This window comes from Trachurus trachurus (genome assembly GCF_905171665.1).
Source record: "Trachurus trachurus genome assembly, chromosome: 14".
Taxonomy (NCBI): domain Eukaryota; kingdom Metazoa; phylum Chordata; class Actinopteri; order Carangiformes; family Carangidae; genus Trachurus; species Trachurus trachurus.
The window spans coordinates 12,452,120-12,471,141 of record NC_139903.1 but is presented as its reverse complement, the minus strand read 5'-3'; the positions used below and the strand labels follow the sequence as shown (position 1 = coordinate 12,471,141).

At 41.6% G+C, this 19,022-nt stretch overlaps 1 protein-coding gene across 1 annotated transcript in view; it reads left to right on the top strand.

Annotated features, from left to right (window-relative positions):
• LOC310997517 (roundabout homolog 1-like) overlaps positions 1 to 19,022 on the top strand; it is a gene marked incomplete at its 5' end in the record, with an annotated part of 81,307 nt that overhangs the window by 42,240 nt on the left and 20,045 nt on the right. The window contains one exon of the mRNA XM_083987236.1: positions 18,642 to 18,799. Within this exon, the coding sequence (XP_083843362.1) occupies positions 18,642 to 18,799 (158 nt within the window). The remainder of the gene's footprint in view (positions 1 to 18,641; positions 18,800 to 19,022) is intronic.

Here is a 19,022-nt window from a genome sequence, read left to right as displayed (position 1 = left end):
AAGACATGTGAAATTCCAATCACCTCCATTGTTTTGGGTTAGCAGAAGAAACTTTAGAGTCAGTCATCTCAGTAGCTGGGTGAGTAAAACCAAAACTTCCCGCCTGATAACACTTGTGGTTGGTTACGTTAGGAACGTTTTTGTAATTTGAGTGAATTTCCCTTCTAATAACATAAGTCAAAGCTCAAAAACATGCAAGGGTGGTCATTGAAGTCAGGGGAATGTTCTTTTTGCACCACTGTTTCTACAGTTTAATCCTCCTGTATGTCCTGAGAGCAGACACATAGCCATAATAGATATTAATGCTTCCTCCCAGACAATGTGTGTGTGTAGTGTTGAGCAACAGCACAGCTAGATGAGTGGTACCAAATTGCTCCTCAGAGGGGGGACTGCAGGAAGCTTCACACTCCTATGAACACACAGCAGGGAATGTGCTGTACATTGTTTACAGTATACACATTCTGCCATGTTTAATAGCCCACCCACTCGTTCCCATTCGGTTTGTGAACAGAACGACAAGCTCACAAACACTGGGGCTTCTGCAGCCCATGTTAGCCTGTATGCTTCAATGGATGCTATTAAACACAGCCTACCTTCAGCAGAGACACCTACTGGGTCTAATCAAGGGTTTCAGTCCTAGTAAATATCTCTGTTCCTTGCCTTGTAAATTACCCAAAGACTACCGCAAAGGTATGTTGACCTCCCGCTTTTCACTGAAACCCCCAAGCAGCTGCATATTTATGTCAAGCAGAGCGGAAAAAACAGTGCATCCGACAACAAACCAATTAATTTGGACACATGCTGCCGTATGAAACAGTGAGCTAAAATTAAGAAAATGGAAGTCAACCATGGCCAGACAGAAAACCTTGGTTTAATGAAGAAATCAGGAGTTTGTTGTATGGAATGTGGAGATGGTAACACCACAGACAGAGGCAGAGATGATAATTAACACCGACCTCAACTCGACCCGAATTCCTTCCTCTGAATGAAGTCTTTCTCTGTGGAGCCTATAGAGTCTCTCACTTCCGACTGTGAAGGACACTTTTCTTTTGAGTCCATAATGCCAAAAATGTCTTCCCAGAAAAGGTTATCCCTATCCCTAACTGCCCTCTCTCTCATTTCTTCCTATTTGGATCCAGACACTGCTGAGTCTACTAAGACAGAGACAGCTGGCCGGATTACAGTGAGCTAATTATAAGCTATCTGTCCATAATTGCAGCGGATTACGCTATTATTCATACCAAGCTTAGCTGGACAAAATGCCTTAACCACCATCACATTACGTAGCATATATCGCTACGTATTATTCACTATTTATACAGCTGAAACGAAATACCACATTTGAGTTTAAGTAGCCTTGGTGAGGGTAAAGAGTAACCAAACCCTATTACCCTATTAAAGCGCCTTTTTTTCAGGCTGCAACGCATCAACGATGACTCCATTAGGTTTGTGCGTTAGGTGTATTGTTGGACAGAAATGAGAAAATGACATGGTCTATTCAGGTAACAGATAAATCAGTGAAATTAATTTGAGGCAGAGTGCATGATTTGACTTCTGGGCCGGCCTTGGGATGACAGACAAGACACTTAAGATGAGGCAGTCATTTGAGCAAATACCAGAGCTTCAGTGGTGTGATCAGGCAATCCTATCTACCCCGCCTCCACCTACTTGCTTCCTTTATACATGTGATAATAATGGAAATGAAAATGTGACTATAAGGAAATTACTATTAAATGTCATCTTGGAAATCTGCTCTCTTCTTTTCATTAATTACCACTAGTGAGGCACTGTGTTTCAGTGGTCAACAACCCAGCAGAAGTTGCGAGAGCCAGCTGTTAGGTGTCAAAGTGCAGTCGCATTTGAATTCAATCCAACTTATTTTATTTCCACTTTGCTTTGAAACCAGATGTGATCCCTTGAGCCCATGAGCCCCAGTGCTGTAGCTGCCACATGAGAGTATGTAAGCTAATGGCATGCTGAGAATTGAGTTATATGTACTCTACTGTGTTTTCCTTTACTGGGTTGACAGGGAAGTCATCATAGTTTAACAAATAAGACAAAAAAACAAAAAAAAACATCTGCCAGGTGGCTCTTCCATGTACAACCAAATGTCACCAAATGTCACAATAGATTCTTCTCAATTATATGATTATGTGTCGCGTGTTGATATGATTGGACAGAATAATTTCAGATTACACACTGAGAAGCTTCTGAATTTGTGGCCCAAAGTGAATACTGACAGAGCATGGTGCATGCATGGTGTCTGCCTGTCCTCCAATCCATCTACATCTCTCTGTTGCCAGATTGACAGTATGTTGTTTATCAAGCTCGCTGGTTTTTAAAAATAATCTATTTAACAATATGTTCTCTTTGCCTCCTCCTACCTCCCGCCGATCAGAGCAGCTGTCTCTGTGCACATGGTGCAGCAAACCAACCTTAACGGTTTCTTTGCACTGCTGCTAAAACCAATTAAATTTACGGCAAAGAAATCACCTGATTACAAAGCTGCTCGGTCCCTCTCCTCAACCCAACCCCTCCTCTCCCTCTGGTGTGTATATTCATGTGTGCATCTGTGTATGCATGCCACCAAGGGCAATGTTAAAAGATGATCAGGTGGGAATGTGACATACTTTCAGCTTGCATGTGTGCCTGTCTGGTTCCTAATCCATATGGGCACAGCACTAATTAAATCCAGCGGCTCAACCATTCACACCACTGGCTGCTTGGCAGTGAGCAAAAAAAAAAAAATCTGTCAGGTAATATGACAAAACCAGCATGGGAGAATTTGTGTGTGGGTGTGTGTTAATGTCAGGGAGAGACAAGGGGGTGTGATTCAGGTTGTAAAGTGAGTTTGTTTGTCTGCAAGAGGGAGAGGGAGGGGCCTGGTGTGCAGAAAAAGGGTAGGAATGTATTTTAGTGTAGTAGTAAGTGGATGGGACAGATTGGCTGTTGATAATGTAGATGTTTTTGTAACAGATAAGCTTTTGTCATCTGGGTTAATAGCAGAGGGGACATGTCATGTGAGGGCCCCTCACTGAGGAGTCACTGAGACACACTGTCGGGCTGCTTGTCTCTCCAGAAGTGGGTGCCTCTCTCAGCAATTTCCAGGCCTTATCAAATCTAAACGGTACAAATGTGTACTTCACTTTGCCCCCGACCCCGTCGCTCCCCATTGCTTTCCTCCAGCCTCGTTCCATCTCTGTGGCAGAAATGTATTATTGTTTTATAAATGAGGTGGTTTTAGCTTCATATTTATTCTCTGAGCGCATCCTTCGGCAAATGTTTTACTGTGTGTGTGTGTGTGTGTGTGTGTGTGTGTGTGTGTGTGTGTGTGTGTGTGTGTGTGTGTGTGTGTGTGTGTGTGTGTGAACGAGATCACTTGTCTGCAGTGGTTTTCTAATTGTCCCCTTGATGTGTGTTTCCCCAGTAATTTCACAGCGAACGTGTTGGGGCTTTTTGCGCATTGTGTGACGGTATGCTTGATTAGTCTGTGCTGCTTGGGAGGGCTAATGCGTTTGGTTTATTGGTGTTGTGTTAACAGGATAAAGATTTATAGGGGGCAGGCCAGCATGTGTTCTGTGGTCCACACAACAGATAGATAAATAAATGGAAATTGGGTCCATTTGTCACTGCCCAGACTTGCCTGTGATACTGTGTACCTGTGGAGTGCCGAGCCCTGCAGAGATGTGACAGTTTGTCCCCATCAGTCTCCTTCTCCGTTCGTCTTTCACACTTGTCCCTGTGAGCCTGTTCCAGCCCACTGCCCACAGCACTGCTGGCTCAATACTACACGAAAGGAAAGAACAAGGCAAAGAGCTTCACCACTGTTAGATTTCCTGTTGTTTGTGCTTACACCTTTAGAGGAAAAAAAAAACTCTTCGCTGGTTGAGTGTGTTGCTGTAATGAGGAGCTCCATCAAAGCTTGTGAGGATAACTGAATCTTGAAAGAGTAAAATCAGAAAGTGGACTTGCATTACTTCTTTCAACACGTAATCAAGGCTCATGTTTTGCATTGATTAGGAATGTATAATTTGCTGTCTTATTAAGAGTATGATTTTTGTTTTTGCTTTTAACAGACTACATCTTGGTTTACTTAAAAACACACACAGTTGATGAAATAAATTTGATGGTTTTCATTCACAACAAATGTGTTGTTTTAAAAACAACGGTATTTATTATTCCTAAAAATGAACTAGCCCTTTGTGTCTCCGAATGTCTAGGACACAGATACTCAGAAAGTGACATTGATGTCGTTGAATAATAATAATAATAAAAAAATAAGGTGTGACCAGGGTGGTTTGCTATTGCTACACAGCTAGCATTAGCATTAACAGTTGTTCAGGCCCTACTTGTCTTCTATTGCAGTTAGCATGCTAACAGCTAGCCCCGTTACAGTTACAGTGACAGAAGTGACAGATGTTATCAGTGAATGTTTTGTGAACACAGTAACAACAGTTTGCGACTTGTCCAGATGATGCCAAACAGCATCTAATCATATTATGTTGATGATAAATATAATCCATGCAGCATTATGTTTCTAACACAACACATTTGTTGTTGCAAATTAGTAGCATAATTTCTAGGAGACAGGATTGTTTATTAAGCACTTTTCCCCTATAATTTCCTCAGGGATACATGTTGTGGCACAAAATGGGGAAAAATCTTCTCATGCACAGTTAAGTGCTGAGTTCACCAGAAGCAACAGCAGTTTCTTGGAACATATAAGAAGTGGGTAATTATCATGTTTAGTGATAGCTTCCATGACTACACGGACAAAGGAAACTCAAACTTCAGCAATATAAAAACCAAGAAGGGTGTAAAAACACTGCTCTGACCTCTCCATCATATATGGCAGAAAATGCACCTGTAGTATCATGCTTTTTTTTTTCATTGTGAGGTGCAAAGTAAGTAGAATCTCACTGGGTTCATTTTTACAGTAATGTTCAGCCAGCAGTTTTTCTATTCATTTTTTTTTCTTTCTCTTTTTTACATAAATAGAAGAGAGAGACGTCGAGGCAGAGACAGACATGAAGCCACAGTGCAGTTGTGTGGTTTACTCTGGTATTCTGCTGACATGGGATCCATTAGCAGGGTTCGAGGGGCGGGTGTGGGGGTGGTGGGGGGGGGGGTAGGTGGTGGAGAATGCACAACAGGACCAGGGGAGAGACGGGGAGAGAGAAGAGAGGAAATCGTGGGCCTAAAAATCAGTGAGGGAAACCTAGAGCTGCTGCTGAAAGACTTTACAGCAGGTTTGAGGCAGGAGATACGGGGGGAAAAAAGGAAGATAGATAGGGAGGAGCAAAGGCCTTGTGAGATGGTGCGATAGCTTCCAGGAGACAAAGGAGATAAGAGTAAGCAGAGATTGAAGTTAGAAGACAGGAAAACACAGGGGAGAATGAAAAGTGATGAGGGTGTGTACAGTACTGTAGATGCAGGGAAAGACGGAGAAATGTGAGGAGTGGTGGCGGGGAGCTGATTCAGCTTTGCACTGGCAGAGAATCAAAGGTACGTGGTGAAACTTAACACCAGAATAGCAAACGTACTGTTGAGTTGTGTTTAGAGACACTGAAACGTATTTCAGGTGTGCACTTGCCTAAACCAAAAATTGTCAGTGACGCACACTATACTGACCTCATCTTGGTCTGGTAATGCGCTCCCATGCTGACAGATTAGTCACACAATGCTGCAGAGGACTGACTCAGGATAGGTGTATGTATTACAGTGGAGCTTATTCACGGAATAACTCACACTAATGATAAGGCAGGGTGTCTGCACACATACTCAGTGATCTTTCCTGTGGTGCCCAAATGATACCCTCTGTCCCTGTCATCACTGCAGTCTTATTGCACGCCAACCGATGGGTGTGTCATTGTCAAAGAGATTGAAAACACCTGGAGGCTGCCAGCGTCCAGCCACACATCAGTCAGTCAGATCTGTGTGGAATCAAACAGTGACAGATGCAGGGCTGTAGCCACGGGGCTGCATCAGTGTTTGTGATAGGGATTTACAGAACAACACAGAGAGGGATGCAGACAGGAGGATGATAGAGCTCTGGATTAGCTTTATTTTTTCAATGTGCTTCATGCAATTACAGATGCATCTCAGGGACACGATCCTCTCACTTTGCCCACTTTTCTGGGGAGATCTTCACATGCAAATGCCCACTCTTCCCAATTGTGCCCCTGACCACAACATCAAACAGAATGAGGTATCAGAGACAAGACGGGTGATGCATCCAATATAGCTTCTTTTTTTCATGTAATCATGTTTTTCTCTCTTCTTTTGCATATCATTTTTAGCCATGTTCTTCCCTCCCCCTATCCATGGACCCTCCTCGTCAGAAAGACAAATTACCCAGTGGCCTGCTCTTTTAGCTGTGCATTCTGTACAATAATCAATTTGTGGACTAGAGAAAGAGAAGGCTAGAGAAACGTGAAATTATTCATCAGGGTCTCTCAGTAGCGAGGCTGGAGAGGTGTGGGGGATGGTAGGGGCTACCTCGTCCTCCGTGAGATAATTAGGTAGAAGACCAAAAAGCAGACATGAGGGGAAGACTGCAGGCCAGCAGTGAGAGAGGGAGGAAAAAAATAAGAGACAGAGACAGAGAGTGGTAGGTGCAGAGTTAGGGGATCAGAGCTGCTCCTAGAGCAGTTTGTTGTTATATTTGGAAATCTTGAGATGGTGTTTAGTTTGTCGTCCCAGCAACAGACAGATACAAAAAGGAGAGGATGGAGGACAGACAGCTGGGGCTGGTGACGAGTGAAGGGGAAGTGCACAGAAGATGAGGAGAAAAAGGGAGGAGGAGAAAGAGATTTGACTGGAGCATGACTGGAAGTTTGCCTCAGTGAAACTACTCAGGAGAAATGGAGGATAGTGCAACTAGAGGAAAAATGAGCCAGGCTCTCTCTTGTGGCGGGTGTTTATTCAGAGACCTCTTGTTTCCTACCAATTAAAGGGGCTGGGGACTGTTTCAGCACAATCCCTCCAGGTCTCCCTCCCTCCTCCCTCCTTCCCTCTGCTCAATCTGTCTTCACTCTCTTCTTCCCTTCTTCTGCAATGTTTGCTCCACATGCAATTTTTGATCATTTAAACATCTCATGATGGATATTTGCACGTGTGTTTTTCCCCCCTTTAAGTTCTCCCATCTGACATCATCAGTCATTTGACATTTTAACATATACATCTGATATTTACATTCGTTCAACGCCGTATTTAGCTATCCTTAATATGTTTATCTTGCGTTAATTAATCGTATTATCGACAACAGCTTGCATTTGTTCTGTTCTTATCTGTACCCTTCCCTGTGCTGCTGCAATGACCCAATTTCCCCAGAGGGATCATTAAAGTTTCATCTTTCACCCCTCATTCATTTCTCTCCTCATTCATTCCTCCCTGGTGCAGCTCAGTCCAAACCAAACAAGCTTGTCGCTATACTTGATTTCTCCTCCCGTTCCATACTTTAAATCACCAGTACTTAGCCTCACCATGACTTGAAGGGATTGTATGAGCCAAAAACTACTGCTTTTAGGCTGTTTTTACAATGTAAAATACTTCATATGTTGCATTTGTGGATTAACTTTGCACATTCATTTGTCTTTTTTATGTCCTTTCATAAAAGCCCCATGAAGTTAATGGTGATAAGGTGTATGGACAGAAAGCTGAGGATATTTTATTTCTAAATGAATGAGAAATACAGCAAAATGAATCAAACATGGCTGAATCACACTATCTGCCCTGAGTAGCTGTAATGCGGTGCTGTTATTGCCTGTCCGCTCACCATTATCAGCATCAAACACCTGACATGACGCACTAAGTGGCTCAAGTCATTCAATATCCTTTTCACCTTTATGCTGCATCTTTGCATGTATACCCATCAGGTATGAGGAAATAATATATAGTATGGTGTCAGGTGCCGCCTCTATATACGCCTTGAAGTCATGTGATTCATGAGTATCTGCACCATCAGCATCTTTCCCCATCACAATAATGTAATTTTCTCCCAGTTGAATGTAAGCATTGTTGTGCTTATGGTGTGTATGTATTGCTGTCAATCAGTATAATATACCTTGAAATAAGATGCCATAGTTTCATACGTATATTTGTGTGGAAACAGACTATGATTCTGTCTGTTATCTTTGATTTAGTGTTTTTTTTTTTTCTTTCCCCGTCATACCGGAGAGTCTTAACATACCTGCCCACAGCCTCTTTCTCTCCTGGGCCCTGAGTTGTCTCTCAGATTGATGACACAGGAAGGACTAGGGCACCTCAGGGTACATTAGTATGTGGAACATTGCTGTAACCGTGAGTGTGTGTGTTGGGTGTGATTTTCGTGCATGGATATACTATGTGTGTTTATTAAGGTGTAACTTTGCCTATTTTGGCAACCGCCTCACCGTTAAGCAAAAAAACACCACATTGCAGTGAGAGCTGAATCGTCTCGTTCACTCTTGCATCCACCGTGGCTCTTTGTTTCTCTTTGTGTCTGCTTCACTACTCCTACCCCGGCATGTATTTCTTTGTCTTGCTCACTTTTCTCTTTGTTACAATACATCGCCCTCCCCACCACCACCACCACCACCACCAACTCTTCTTCATCCTCCTCCTCCACTCCATCGCCTCTCTTTGTGACCTGGGTGCACTCCTCCCATGGAGCTCTTCTCCTGGGTTTTGCTCTTTATTATTTCTACCCACTTCTTCTAGCACAAACAAAGGCCAGGTAGGAATTAAGGTAGATACTCATTTAAACAAAGAGAAGCCCACTAAGAGTCAGATTTATGCCCTGTCTGCCATGTGTAATTGCACATCCCCTGAATTTTGACCCTCTTTGCTTTTTTGTCTACAGTTTACAGAGGGTGCTTATTTAGAACTCAGCCTTGCCCGAGGAGATTTTCGCTATGGTCATACTACTCAAACAAAGGTTTCCACGGGCTAGTATCCTGGCATACTGGAATAAATTTTGTCTCAAGGTCTGTCTGTCTGTCTGCTTTCTCCTTCTTTTGTTTTCACAAACAAAGCCCTTAAAATCTTTCTCACCAATCTCTCTCCTTCACCCAAATTCATTGACATTATTCCTTGAGAAATCTAGACATGTGTTTTTTGTCTCTGCAAAAAATAAAAAAAATTAATTGACACTCTCACATGCACGTACTTACATACAGGCTTCCCTCCGCTAACCATATTTTATCTACTCGTTAATGTTCCCAATTACTCTGTCAAACACTGCCAACGTTTTGCAGCGTGGCACGCTTATTGAAATGGTAATGCAACCATCTCAAAGTGAAACTCTTTCATTCACTGGCTTCTAAGTGGATTTATTCATGACAATTTACTCTTCTCATGCAGGATTACACTAATGAGAGGGTTAAAGGGTGGTGTGTGTGTGCGTACGTGAGTGCGTGTGTGTGGCTTTACTTTGCTTTCATGCGAGGGACTCTTGCCCCGAGAGAAAGGGCCACATTGCTGCTGCCTCCAGCTCTCTCCATTATTCAGAAGAAGAGGGTTTGATTTGGTTTTGTACCGATTCTCAATCCCACTTGCGAAAACTTCCTGCTATCTAAAGGATTCAGGTGTCGACTATGGATGTCACAATTAACAGTGCAAAGAGCTTGTTTTTTTTAGGGGGGTGGAGTCCTCTGATTTGAATCACAAACCAGTTTATGTCTTGATTGTCTGAATTGACTCATTGAATTGCTTCACACCTGGAACAGGCCTTAAATGTAATAAAGCAGGGCTTGTGTCCCACAGGACCAGATTGTAAGCCATCTCCTTGCAGGAGGTCAGGTCCCAGTGGGGATGTGTTGTTAGTACAGATCTCAGTATGTAGGTCATTGTGCTTTGAGTTCAACAATCCCCTGGAATTGCCAGAGCTTCACCACTATTTCGACCTGCTACTGTCAACACCCTGTCATACACCTCTCTTTGTCCCCTTGCCTGTCGCTCATTAGTGCCATCCAGCCTGCATTCTCCCTTGTTTGCTCTTGCGCCTCCCATTATGACTAACACCAGCAGGAATTCCAGTTTCGTTTGGAATAATTAAAGGGTAGATTCTGTGCAGCTGGAGACTGTTGTTATTCTACAGTCACACTTTTTAATGTAGCTTATGACAGGTGCTTAAAGTAAAGGACAGGCCTAATGAGTCAACACTGTTTACCTGAAGAGGTTTGTAGGACTTTATGGCGATGGGTTAAAGAGTCCATGGCCTAGAAAACAGTGGCTACTTGCAAAATAATTGGTGGCAAGAGCAGACACCACCCACGCACATAAACACTTTATTTAGACTTCAGAAAGATTCAGTCACACATGGCTTGCATCATCAGAACAAATACGAGAGCATGCCCAGTCTGGCCAGTGTAGAAAACACAAAGAATACCTTCAAAACCTTTAAACTTTATTTTGTCAAACATGTTCCAGAAAACTATGGCTTTCCACATGCATGCTGTGCCCTGAGGGAGGAGACACTTCCTCGAATGCATTTGCAATGATTAAATTCACGAAGCTTGAGACTGATTTATTTGCTATTCATTTATTTTGGTTAATAGAAGCTCGACTTAATGAAATAGTGAAGCCAGGGTAAAATGAATTAAAAATGTACTTGAAAGTGATTAGCATGTTGGCTGTTTTTAATGACTATGTGTATTCACTCGATGCTAGAAGAAAAAAAAATATAACAAACAATATTTAGAGCAGCTTTTTAAAATTAATTAATTTTGTTCTGTTATACTGGGGCAATCCCATTTAAGGGCACCAAATTTAACAAGTAAAACCCGTTGAAAGAAAACTAATCATAAGCCATGTAGTCTGTCATTTTTGCATCATTGTGAAGCAACAGATATATTTGAGATACTGTGACCCAATTTATTACCTATAATTAATACTAGTACACATGTAGAGAACACCACAGATATAGAGGACTTTTGCAGCATTGCCAAAATACAGAAATGTTAGGTTACGATTAGATAAAACTATCTTGATGATTATAATCTTAAATTGCACATACTGTACTGATAAGGTAAATTAAAACTGACTGGTAATAGACAATGCCAAGTGGTTCGTTTATATGTAGGCTATTAGAAATAATGGGAGGTCAATGTTAAGCTATGGTCAAGTAATTTTAATTTGGACCATTGGGTATATTAAGACTGTTTGATACCCAGCAGGTGAACTCAATGCAGTGCATTATTTGGTGGTGTGAATGCCAGCGCTTCAAGGCCAGCCTAAATGAGCATGAGTCATGGGATCTTTTCAATAAAAACACAATGTAACCCATAAACAAAAGAGCAATTGCATGTGCGTGTAACATACACATGTAACAACTTACACAACCTGTGTTTCCTCAACCTCAAGTATTAAGTCGGTCAAATTCTCATAAAAATGTCTACACTGCTTCTTAAATCTTAAAACCAAACAGAACATAATGTCTGTGCAAGTGTGCAGTGTTTCTCATTTGATTCTCAAATGGTTCAATATTTGACAGTGGGTTTGTTTCATACTATACCAGCATGTGCTCCAGTGCATACCACTGACAGGATGAAATCATCGCTGGTAAGGACTCATAGAGCAGGTATCAAAGATGAAAATGTCGGCTTTTCTCCTGTTTGATCTCTGTTTCCTATCTTTTCTCTCACTGCTTGCTCTCTGAACCTGCACCATCAGTGTTAAATCCAGATAGTGCCATGATCGTCATGCTGAATGCTGATGCAGTGAATTTTTCTCCCTGTATTTCCTACGTGAGGACCCAAATAAATGTAGCCTTTGAAAATACAACAGGAACTAAGAGTCAACCTTTTGCACTTTTGTGTGACTGACTATTTTTCTAAACCTATCAGAGCTGTTCAACCTCTGTTTCACCCAGCTCTTCTGCCACTTCACTAATTCTCCTAATCTGCTTCATGTCCGTCTGTCTTTTCATATCTGCCCTCTCCTTTTTCTCAGCTATACTTTTCCTCTTTCTGCCTCTCCTGTCTTCCCTGTTGCAGAGGGATAGGATGAGTGGAGGAGATTAAAATGGAGGTTACACAATCCTTTTAGCTGGTTTTAATGTCTGCCCCTCACGAGTGATATGTTCTGCACGTACATCAACAGGATTAGAGTGTCAGAACATCCGAGAACCGATGAACCGGTGCATCCATCCTTGCACACGCACTCACACACCATCTTGGTTCACATTAAGCCTCTGTCAGAATGTAGTACCTATGCATGTTTAGTGTATAGGTACCATAATTTTGGATGTCATTGTATTTTCCTAATAGTATAAACCAGAATACCTTAGACTTAGAAAAGAGGCAAAAACTATGGAAAAACAGGGAAAAAAAAGTAAATGGAAATTTTTTGATGACATACAAAATAATAGTAAATAAAATGTCCAATATAAATCCAGATAGCACAGGTCAAAGTAAGGCTAACATTCCTAACATGTCAAGATGTGTATGAAGCTGCATGGCCTAACAGAGATATATACGCAGAGGAGGGTCTTCTCAGTCTGAGGGTGAAAAAGCACAAGAGAAAAGAACAAGTTAAAGAGTAGAATTTGGCCCAGCAGGGAGCTTTATCCTCCTAAGTGAACTCCTGTGTTGAGTTAATTGGCTTGCCAGACATAAGATGGGTTTATGGTCCTGCAAAAAAAGAAAAATTCTTTTTGCCCTGGGACTTTTTTGAGTAATGATTTCTTTGCAGAAAATGAAATTCAAATAAGGGAGCTTGGGGAGGACGAGCCAGGAATTTTTGTTTCCTTTATAAGCACTGTGTGGTGTCTTTTGGATGCTAGTGTATTCTGCAAATCTCGTGTGGCATAGTTATGATACTGAGCTAATGCATGTATCCTAATTTGTATGTGTGGGACCTCCATTTTTTATTGGATTTGCTTGGTTGCAGTTCATATCATGTTATTGGCTCTGGTATGCGCTTGCAAAGAGGCACAGGGCCCACTGGACCTCCTGCGCGTGCGTGTGTGTATGTGCGCGTGTGTGAGTCTTTTTTCGATCTATCTGACCAGCTAGTATACGTGAGCTGCACATATTGGTTTTTCTGCGGAGCAGCTGTTTCTCCTGCAGCTTTCAGTCTCTACAGACAACAGTCCAAGGAGGAGAAGAAGAGGAGGAGGAGGTGCTGGTGGAGGAGGATGGGGGTGGGGGTTAGATAGAAGCAGAGAGGTAGGGTGTAAGAAGAGGTCAGGAAAGAGATGGTGAGAGAAATCAAGGATTTCTTCTCTGCTGGGATTGGATTATAGCTGTATTTTTAACTTAGCTTTGGGTATTTATGGCATTTACACAGTGCTGTATATTGTGTGTATACATGTAGAATGCCTATTTTTAATCAGGTTTGTGCTAGGATATTTAAGTTAAAGAAAGCTGGTTTGTATTTGAGCTACAATTAATGTTTTTAAGCACTGGGAAACATTAAGACTTCTGGACAGTGTAATAGATGCCAGTACTTATTTTTACTACTTACTCTTGGAATAATTTATTTTAGTGCGGTCTCAGTCCAAAGTACCACGGAACCATAATTCCAGCTTCTGCCTCTCTTTTTCCATTTCAGTATTTACATATCACTGACACGGTTTGATGAAATGTCTACAATATGTAAGGAATAAGAGTATGGGCAGACACTTAATGTTGGTGCTCTGCCTTGCTTTTCTCCTTTTAGCTTTTCACTTTTTTTCCATTCACTATTGAACCATCTACAGTACCAAAGCCAGTGTATGAGATGCATGAATAAGTTACTGATCACTTTTTTTTATGTTGTATAGAACTCCAATATCAGACCATTGTGGTGTTATGAGAATAGTTTTGCATAATGCTCAATAGTCCTATTAAATACTATTCCTGTTAAAGTCTTGGTTACTGAACAGTTTATTTTCCAGACACATAAATTCTGTTGTTTTTTCCCCCAATGAAAATAGGCTTGTTTTTTTCTTCTTCTTCTTTTGGTTGTTTTGGCTTAAAGCTGTAACACCTCATCACTTGTAGGTTTTGCTACTGCTACATCACCAAAGTTAGCATTTACAGCTGTTTACTTAACCAGACTTGGTGAAAGCTTCAATCATCATTGCATTTACAAGGCAAGAGGTTATAATACACCCTCTAAGCAGTGCAGTGCTACTCCTTCGGTTCTTCTACTGACTTTCAGAGCGTGTCAGTGCTAAAGAGTGATGAGAAGAAACAAAAAGCCACAGCAAGCTGGTCAGCATGTTCATTCCAACAGAAAAAAGAATAAATGTTTAGCTTGCCACCACTGGAAACAGCTGTTGTTGAATAAAGTGAAATACATTGTAGAACTTGCATCATTCTTCCCTGGACTGGTAAATAAACAGCTGGTGATGGAGGCTGTGTAGCAAAGCAATAGCAAAATTTACACATACTGTAGCTCATTAACCCCATTTGGTAACATGTGAGGCATTCTTATCTGTATTATACAGTTTCGTACGGGTTAGGTAACCTGACGTTAGGTTCAGTTTGAGCTAAATGCTAATAAGTACATTCTCTCTGGACAAAGATAGTTTAGCAGTTTCCTTGTGTTTCCAGTCTGTATGCTTCTGCAAGCTAATGTAAGCTCCTGCTGGTTGTAGCTTTATGTCTCACACTGTTCCACTGACTCTCAGTCGACTATAGACAATGTGATGTTTCCCTCTATTTAATTTACTCACAAAGAAAACTGTATTTATTAAACTGTCGACAGCTAATTATGCTCATCAAGCTCAAACCCTGCTGACTGCATGAATGTGATCCCATTGCTAATATTTAATTCTTAGAGCCAACAGTGGCTTACATGTCATGGCTTGTTTCCCTGCTTTCATTTGTGTTCTCCTTTTATGTCATTTGAAGGTTTTGATAAATTATAAAGCGTTTGAAAACATAAAAGACGTCAAACTAATGATGTGGGAATTCCAAAGGATTTTACTCCATTCTTCATAAAAACCTAGAATAAATCTGTCGGTGCTCTTTAAACAGACACTGGGATAAGCTGATTGCTAATTGTATTCCTCCACTACATTTGTGAGTTGGAAGCAGAGGCATGCACAGCTGTTGTCTGCTTTTGGCAAAGCTGAGCTATAACTGATATTAAACCATCAGTGTGGTTCCTTACAGTGGTGTTGATGTGGACTGTGGGACATTGAAATGATTGCTGCACTAAAATAGCTGTACAGTTGGATCTGTAAAAGCACTTTGGATCCAAAATGAAGTAACAAAGGTGCTTAGTTTTGACCGTTGTGATGAAAGGTATCTCTGGCTGTCGCGTGCAATGATGCACTGTGATAAGGTTACTGTGCGTGCCCCATCCCAACCCTATCTGTGGTGTTAGATTGTCTTCATTTCTGGTCCAGTTGGACTCTGCAGAGAGGATTATTGGAGCTCGGCTGCAGTAGGCCTTTCAAGCTCTGGCTCAGGCTCCAGAGGACTAACAAAAAGTCAGACACTGTCAGATCCAGGGTAGGGAGGCCAAGGGCTGATGCTTTGAAGTAAGCTATGAGATTCTCATCTGGAGGGATCAGATGGAGGGAGAAAAGAAGACAGTGCAAGGTGCAAAGCTCCAGCTGAACAGGCGAGCTAGGTTGGCTTCAGGAGCAGTGGAGGTGGGTTTCACTGTTATGAATGGCTTCTATTCAATGAAATCATGCAATTTTCACATGTGTACAACTTCTAAAAGTTATTTTTAGTTTTACACACGTTGTTATTATAAATAACATTACATTCCCCCCTTGTGCTGCTACTCTTTTGTGCTGTTGTGTCAAATTGAATCGTCTCTAAGGGAGTTCAATAAAGATACATCTTATCATCTTATCTTTTCTTGTATGTATGGTTTGAGAATAAGACAGCATTCAGCATGCAAAGCCTTAAAAAATGATGCAAGAGGGAAATAATTGAAGGGAGAATGAGATTAAAGTAAAGTAGAAGGTTTAGCTGAGGTCTTTTAAGTTGACAAAAAGATACAGGAGAAATACTAATGATTCTGTGGTGATTCTCTGCAACTCCTCAAACGTCCTTAGATTCAGGATGCAGTCATATCAGGATGTCCACATTTAATTATTCACCCCACATTTTGAAAATGTTAGTATCCAGCAAATGACCTAATGTTCCCCATTCTCCCCAATTTTGAAGCCTGATGGTTTTTGCAAACAATGCTAACTGCAGGGATTTCAGGCGAGACACAGATGTCAGCAACATCATGATTTGTTTACAGATAGGAAGGAATTACATTATTTCTGTAGGTGACAAGAAAAGACAGGAATGCAAGACAGCAGGAGGAATTGAAGATTGTGGAGAAAAAAAAGTTTCGGTTTTTAGCATAGTTGAAATCTACATTCGTGTTTGCTTGTATGGTTTTTACTTGGGCATGCATAATTTCCTATTATAACGCAATAAGCAGATATATTTTCCCTTCTGAGAATATAAACAGTCAGTTTTACAAACATATGTTCTGGATTATTTGTGTGCTTACCCAGCACAACAGTGTAACACGCAAACACCAGCGTTTGCCCTGTTTGAAAACATAAACATGCACGCTTATGAGAAAATTCTTCACTAACCTTCATGAGCTTTCTCTGCCTTTTACCCTTATCTCTTCTTGCCTTATTTCTTGCACTAACTAAGGCAATCACCAAAAGTAAATCTTTAACAAAGAGGCTTGAGGAAATACTCCAGGCTTTCAGATCCTGTGGAGACATTTGGATCTTACAATATTGTAAAAACAGATGTGTAATGTGATTGCTATTGGAATTATAAGATAGCATCAGTCAATCAATCAACATGCACTCACAAACACATACACACACGCATGAACACACACAAACACACACACACACACACTGTACAGGCAATCGTGATGGTCTCACTTTCTTCCTGTCTGAAGTAACCTCAACCATATTTTCGTGTCCCATGAGGAATGCCTTTTATCATGTGACATGGTAGTGTTGGCGGCGGCGGCGGGGATGGGGGGAGGAGGGTGTGTGTGTGTGTGTGTGTGTGTGTGTGTGGTGGGGGGGTCAGACAGCTGTTTCCCATCAGCACTCAGTCAACTGCAGTCAGCCAGTCGCAACCCTGCTCTGAGGATCACAGGGGCAGAGCAGCAGAGTGGAGCTCAAAGAGATAGAGGGGCCAAAACATGTTCAATTAGAAGGTCATCCCAATTTGTTCTCACACATCCACACCGCTCATCAGGCATCACGGACCCGCTTGCCCAGCGTTATGTACAAATCTGTAGCCAGAGGTGAACGGGTTGCCGCCATCTGGGAGTGATTATGCCTTTTCCTCATTGTTTCCTGTCTTTTTACCCCAACCCAGCTCCACTGAGTTCTGCTATTCGGCTAGCTCTGTGTTGGCTCAGCTCCCTTGGCTTGTTCAGGTTCTAAGCCCCCCCATGTAATTTAAGACTGGGAATGCTTAACAGCAGTCACTCATGCACAGGCGTCTACATTAGCACATGTTGTTCACCTCATCAGGAGCAGGAATCTGCTCAGTTTTATGTGACAAAAAGGTTGTTTTCATTCATGATGTGCACCTCGCTCTGTTACACACCAACATTCCTTGGTAATCATGTTTATCCTCTGCTCTGATCTTGAAAAATATATATTTTTTATTTTTATATTTATATTATGAGAATCCCTCATCAAGTTTTCCTCCTTGAGGCTGTGCAGTTAAGACTTTTATATGAGGTCCATGGTGGAGACAGGAAGGAACCGCGTGTGACCACTAGAAATCACACTTTTCTGTGGAGCTGCTTGGAGTATACTGTAGATGCGAGTTTGCTTTGTATCCAGTTCTTCTGGCTGCAAGCTCTTCTTCTGTGCTCCTCATTGTGGAAAGATGATAAATTGCTGTGGTAGCGTTCTGCTGCCTGCTAGGGGAGCCGTCTGGATCTCACCTTTCTGCGGTTCTCTGTAGCAGTTATCTTCTCGCCTTACTGTCAGCCATCAGGACAACCAGCCTCCTCAGCAGCCAGTCTAAATAGCCCTTACTCACTGTGTGAGCACAGGAGTCAAAGAGAGATCCTGAGGGATTCTGTCACTTATATTATTACACTACTGAATGGATGAGTTAATGTTAGGTAGATGCTGAGTTTAATACAATATTAACGGCTTGCTACACTGAAGTTGTTTTGGTTAAGCGTCTACAGTATGAGCGAGAAAACTACTGGAGAAGCAAGAAAACAACCCTTCATTATGCTGCCTTCAGTTGGAAGTTGTAAGGTTGTGTGTTTGACATCATTTGCACAATACCCAGCTGTTCAAGTGGTTGACGCCTCGTAACATTGAAGAACATTGTTACAAGGTGACTAATAATAAGACTGAAGTGCTGACAGTTATGTTTTGTGTAATTCATTGCCATGCAAGGAACAAGAAAATGATAGATGATTGGGCATAAAATAAAATGAATAAAAGCAATTTCGCTGGTTTCTGACATTTAAAACACAGCATAAAGTGAGCTATGTCACAACTTCTGAACTCAGAGTTATAAAGTTCCCACTTGTGAAAGCTGTAAATACCACATCAGGCATTCATGGAAATGGACTCTTCTCATTGACACAATAACTACAACTCCACATGAAGGCACCAAAATGAGCAAATATTTAGCTTTGCTATTGTCTAATCATCCCCAAACATCATTAAATTCTATTCTCTTCTTTTTTTCTCTCTCTCTGTTTTCCAGTTTTACGCGATGACTTCAGGCAGAACCCTGTGGATGTCATGGTTGCAGTGGGTGAACCCGCAGTACTGGAGTGCCAACCACCCCGCGGGCACCCAGAACCCACAATCTCATGGAGGAAAGATGGAACCAATTTAGACGACAGAGATGAACGCATCACAGTAAGTGATGCCATTTTAAGCTCCAACAAAATGCAGACTTTGGCTTCAAGTAATTATTATTTTTTATTTTCTTTATCAAATATATCTTTTCTGTAGAGATGGTAATGTCAGACGAGTATCAAATGCCTCTCTCCAGTTCCCAGAGCCAACCCAGAGAATAAACTAAAAGATATTCAGTTCATTTTAGTAGAAATCAGTCTGTTGCTAACTGATGCATCAACCA